Source organism: Arachis ipaensis, chromosome B04 (assembly GCF_000816755.2).
Source record: "Arachis ipaensis cultivar K30076 chromosome B04, Araip1.1, whole genome shotgun sequence".
NCBI lineage: Eukaryota > Viridiplantae > Streptophyta > Magnoliopsida > Fabales > Fabaceae > Arachis > Arachis ipaensis.
The window spans coordinates 11,224,398-11,229,262 of record NC_029788.2 but is presented as its reverse complement, the minus strand read 5'-3'; the positions used below and the strand labels follow the sequence as shown (position 1 = coordinate 11,229,262).

Sequence of the window (4,865 nt, the reverse complement as noted above, 5' to 3'; positions counted from 1 at the left end):
CTATAAAGGATTTTTTTTTGTTTGAAATCGAAAAGAGTCTTAGAAAGCTATCTTTCAAAGAACCACATTGTAACCATATATCCCCCATAAGCGGTTTCTCCTTCCATTCCCTAATTTCATAAACAAACCACTAATCATCTTGTCCCTTACTCATTGCTCATTGATATGCAATTGACATATGTCTTTTCATGAACCTTCTCTAGTAGGTAAAATATGATAGATAACATTTAGAATTTAGATTATTAACGTACACAATCTTTTTCTACAATGGACATTTCTCTTTTAAAAAATGTCATCACCACTTAAACAAAAGCATTATATTCCTTATCATTGCATGGCCTATACCCAACCCACCTCACTTTTTCGGAGGAGTATGTACCATTTTTCATTTTTCATTTTACAAGAGGCATATCATTGTTTTCATCCTTTTTATTACACAGAAATCTTCTCTGCAAATTAATTAGTTTCTTTTAATCGCTTTTGGCATCTTATACAAACTCAAATAATAAATTGACAAGCTATTAAGTACAGATTTGAGGAGAACTAGTTTACTATTTAAATTTTTCTGTTTAAAACATGGTGAATACTCACATTCAATTGTCTTCATGTGAAGTTGTTAATTGAAAATCGTTAGATAATAATTTAATTAAATATATCAATTTATTTAACGATTCTCAACTAACAACTTCATATGAAGATAATTATACATAAATTTTTACATTACAAAATATATAAAAATAAGTAAGTTTTTTGAAAAAACTTAGATGTTTTTTTGTTTTAAAAGATTGAAAAATATTTGATGTTCTTAATTAATCAAAAATTTATCTTTAAATTTGTTACGTGCCACACCCGGTCTTCGAGGTTTTAGAGAAGTGGTCAATGTTGCAAAAAGTTGTGTTACGGCGAATGGGTTTGAGAATGATTTGTTATTGGATTATGGGTTGCTAATTTCATCAACACGCTCGCTCTTTGAAGTTTGAATTATCATCTCATTTATATACAGGGCCCTCTAAATTTATTGTCCAAGTTTCAGAGAGTGGGCCACTTCTATAAATGGTGCTATTGAGAAAATTTGGCTGTTACACCAAATCCAACATCAATTGTTTATAATTATTAATAAAATAAATGAAGAATATATTATTTTAATTTAACAGCTCAATCATAGTGTCAGAACCGAACCGGTGATCGAACCGGTCAGGTTACTGGGTCACTGGGTCATTGATTCAACCGGTGGGTCACTGGTTGAACCGATTGACCCGGTCCTATGTAAATAAAAAATAAAATATAGTCATAAATTTAAAATTAAAATTTAAAATACATATTTTCACTAACATTTTAAAAATATCTAGCTATTCTAAAATAATATAAAACAAGAACAATAAGTATTTTGTTAATTTTACTCTATTATAAATATTTTTATTTTGTTTTTATATTAAAATAACTATTATTTTCGAATTTTCATAATTTATGAATTAGTTTATATCTATTATACTATTATATACTACAAGTATTTATTAAAAAATAATATTAATAGATATTATATAATTATAAAAAAAATAAGTGAGTTTATAATTATTGTTAAATAAAAATATAATTAATTTAAAAATGAATGAGTTTATAACTAAAATTAAAATAAATTAAATAGAAGTAAATTATTTACTGAAAGATATTTATATATATATTAATTTGCATAAATGTTGATAACAAGCTTAATAGCCTAGTGGTAGTGAGTATTATGCTTTTTTTGGATGAGGGGGGTTCGAACCCCAACTTCAACATTTTAAAAAAATTTTGAAACTCAAGCGGTTCGGTCGAACCGGTCTTACTGAGTTTGACCGGTTTTGATCGGTTTACTCCAGGTTTGACCGGTTTGCACCGGTTCGCTACCTTATCCGGTCAGATCATCGGACCATACCAGTTTAGAGTTCAGTTCACCGGTTTTCCGGTCGAACCGGCCGGTCCGGTCCGGTTTTGCTAACTATGAGCTCAATCCCAGTTCCAGATTGATTCAGCCAAAAGGCATTATGCTGAAATTTATTTTACTTGAAACACATACAACTGAATAAGTAAATAAATATACAACTGTAATTTTTTTTCATCTAATGCAAAGCTTACAAGTTCCTAAGTAAGAAGATTAAAAGACTGACCGAGTTCCTCCACCAAAATTACACAATTATACAATTAGTGTTTTGGAGTTCATATCTCCAACCATAATCACTTATTTTACATAAATATGACCAAGCAGCTAAAGAAAATTTACCGATTATTCGGTAAGAATATGCATAACATCTGACTCTGAGGTGAGTGATATGTTGCTTGGACATATATCAGGAGCAGAATCTGCAAACCACGGATGGTGATATTCAATTGCAGGATACTCAATTTCTTCATGATGATTTTGTTGTGCATTATTAGACTTCCTCTCCAATTTCCAGATCTCATCCAATTCTCTTGCGACTTCTTTCATAGTTGGCCTTCTTTTCCCATTGAGCTCTAAGCATCTATATGCAAGATTGGCAACAGCAATGATGTGTTCTTTGTCTCCTTCATTTGTCACCCTATCATCAATAATGTCAAACAAGCGATCTTCCTCAACAGAAATAACAAAATAGGAAGCCAAACTTTTCGCTTCGTTAGGTCCTAAGGAGGATAACGGTTTTTGTCCTGTTAATAGTTCAAGAAGAACGACTCCGAAACTGTAAACATCACTCTTTTCTGTCAATTGACTAGTATGAAAGTATTCAGGATCCAGATATCCAAAAGTTCCTTGAACTACAGTGGTGAGATGAGTATCTTCAATAGAGATCATTCTAGAAGTTCCAAAGTCAGCTACTTTTGCTCTGTACTTTCCATCCAACAAAATATTTGTTGACTTCACGTCTCTGTGATAAATTGGTTGAGAAGCAGCTGAATGTAAGTAAAACAAAGCTCCTGCAATCTCAGATGCAATTCTCAAACGCATATCCCAAGTCATTGGCAAGTCCTCATTTTGGCCATGCAAATATTCATAAAGATTGCCATTAGGAATGAACTCATAAACAAGCAAAGGAATTTCCTTCTCCAAACAACATCCTAACAACTTAACCACATTTCTATGGTTAATTTGTGAAAGGATGACAAATTCGTTGATAAATTCCTCCACATTCCCTTGGACCCTGAACTTTTTGACAGCAACAAGGTTTCCATCTACAAGCATTCCTTTGTAGACGGTGCCTTGTCCTCCCTTACCGAGGACTCTGTTCATGTTGAAGTTATCAGTGGCCTTCTCTAACTCCTTTAAGGTAAAGTGTTTAACTTTGTCAACATTAATTTCGCCAGAAGATATCCTTTGTTCTAACAGCACACCTCCATTCTTTTTAAAGTTCTTTTCTTTGCGGTTCTTTACTATTCTTCTCTTTATAATTTTATATACCCTCCATGAACCGATGAGTAAAATGATAGATCCAACACTCGAGAAAACACCTAACAAATTTGTTTCATTAATATATAAGATATTAATAATATATTAAAAAGTTAATTACTATGTTATGTGTACACCAAAATCAATTATTAAAATAAGTTATTAGAGTAAAATACACATTAGAATACAAAATACACATTAAAAATAAGTTGAACTACATATATATTTATAGTTTTATACGTAAATATATAATAGCTAATTTTAGTTTCTGATTTTAACGTGTCAATAGTATTTTTGAAAAATTAATATATGTGTAAGTGCAAGTTTGTGAATATCAAGTGACACCAATGGTTCATAAATAAAGTCCAAAGAATAAATTTAAATGGTTAAATTTGAAGTTAGTAGTATTAGGAGGCCAGCATATTTTGTAGTTTGTAGTCATCAATTAATTATTATTAGTATTTTTAATGGTATGAGATTATATCTAATGGTGTGAAATTACACACTTTTTTTAATAGTTAAATGCTGACTAAATTTTAATGAAAATGCTAGATAATTAATTTTTTGTTAATTTTTTTAAAATTATTTTATTTATCTTAGATTTTAGATTCTAAATTATAAATTCTTAACTCTAAATTTTAAATTATAAATCTAAACTCTAAAATTGACTAGTGTTAAATAACTAAAAATTAATTTTTTATTTTTTTTAAAGATAAATATAACTTTTTTATTGTTAAGTAAAATGTTTGGAAACATTTTTATATTTTTTATACTTGTTTTCTTTTCTTATTTATTTTCTCTTTCATTTAATAAAATTATGGAAAATAATCAAAATATTAGGAACCAATACTTTCAATGTAAGAAAAGATAAGTTCACTAATATTCATTCAAATGCAAGACAAGAAAAAAAAAGTCAGTCACTTAATATTTTTCTAAAATTATTACTAGAACAAAAATTACAAATGAACATTTATTTAAAATTCAATAAATTTTAAACATTATTGTTTGTTTAGGAACAGAGGAATTTTTTAACTTACTGCGAATGCTAATATTAACCAAAAAATTGCTACTAACCGCTACTTTAAAGCCTGATTTGTTAATATATTAATTTTTTTATGCACTTTAAGGGAATATAATATTCTTTTAGGCTAAATCAACAATAGTTCTAATGAAGTAATTAATTATAATAAACGTACCTACTATAGCCCATTTTGGTCGGCTGTTATTTTTTTGGTTGCCGTAGTGGTATCCATCCTGATTATTATCTGTAAAGCAAATTAAATACATCTACTGAACGAAACTTGAACTATAAAAAAAGTAATATGGAACAAAATGAAATTTAGAGATTTTCATGTACTCGAGCCTTCTAAAAAATTAGGGTAAGTTTGATTTGTGTCTTTATTTTTTATTTTTATTTTTAATATTTTTTGTTATTTAAATTTTATAAAACAAAAATAATAAAAAT

General features: G+C 28.6%; 1 protein-coding gene across 1 annotated transcript in view; it reads right to left on the bottom strand.

Moving 5' to 3' along the window:
* Positions 2,076 to 4,865, bottom strand: part of LOC107636104 (putative wall-associated receptor kinase-like 16) — a 4,206-nt gene continuing 1,416 nt past the window's right edge. The window contains exons 2-3 of the mRNA XM_016339637.2: positions 4,597 to 4,665; positions 2,076 to 3,462 (exon numbers count right to left, since the gene is read on the bottom strand). Coding sequence (XP_016195123.2) covers positions 2,264 to 3,462; positions 4,597 to 4,665 — 1,268 coding nt within the window. The 3' untranslated portion in view covers positions 2,076 to 2,263. The remainder of the gene's footprint in view (positions 3,463 to 4,596; positions 4,666 to 4,865) is intronic.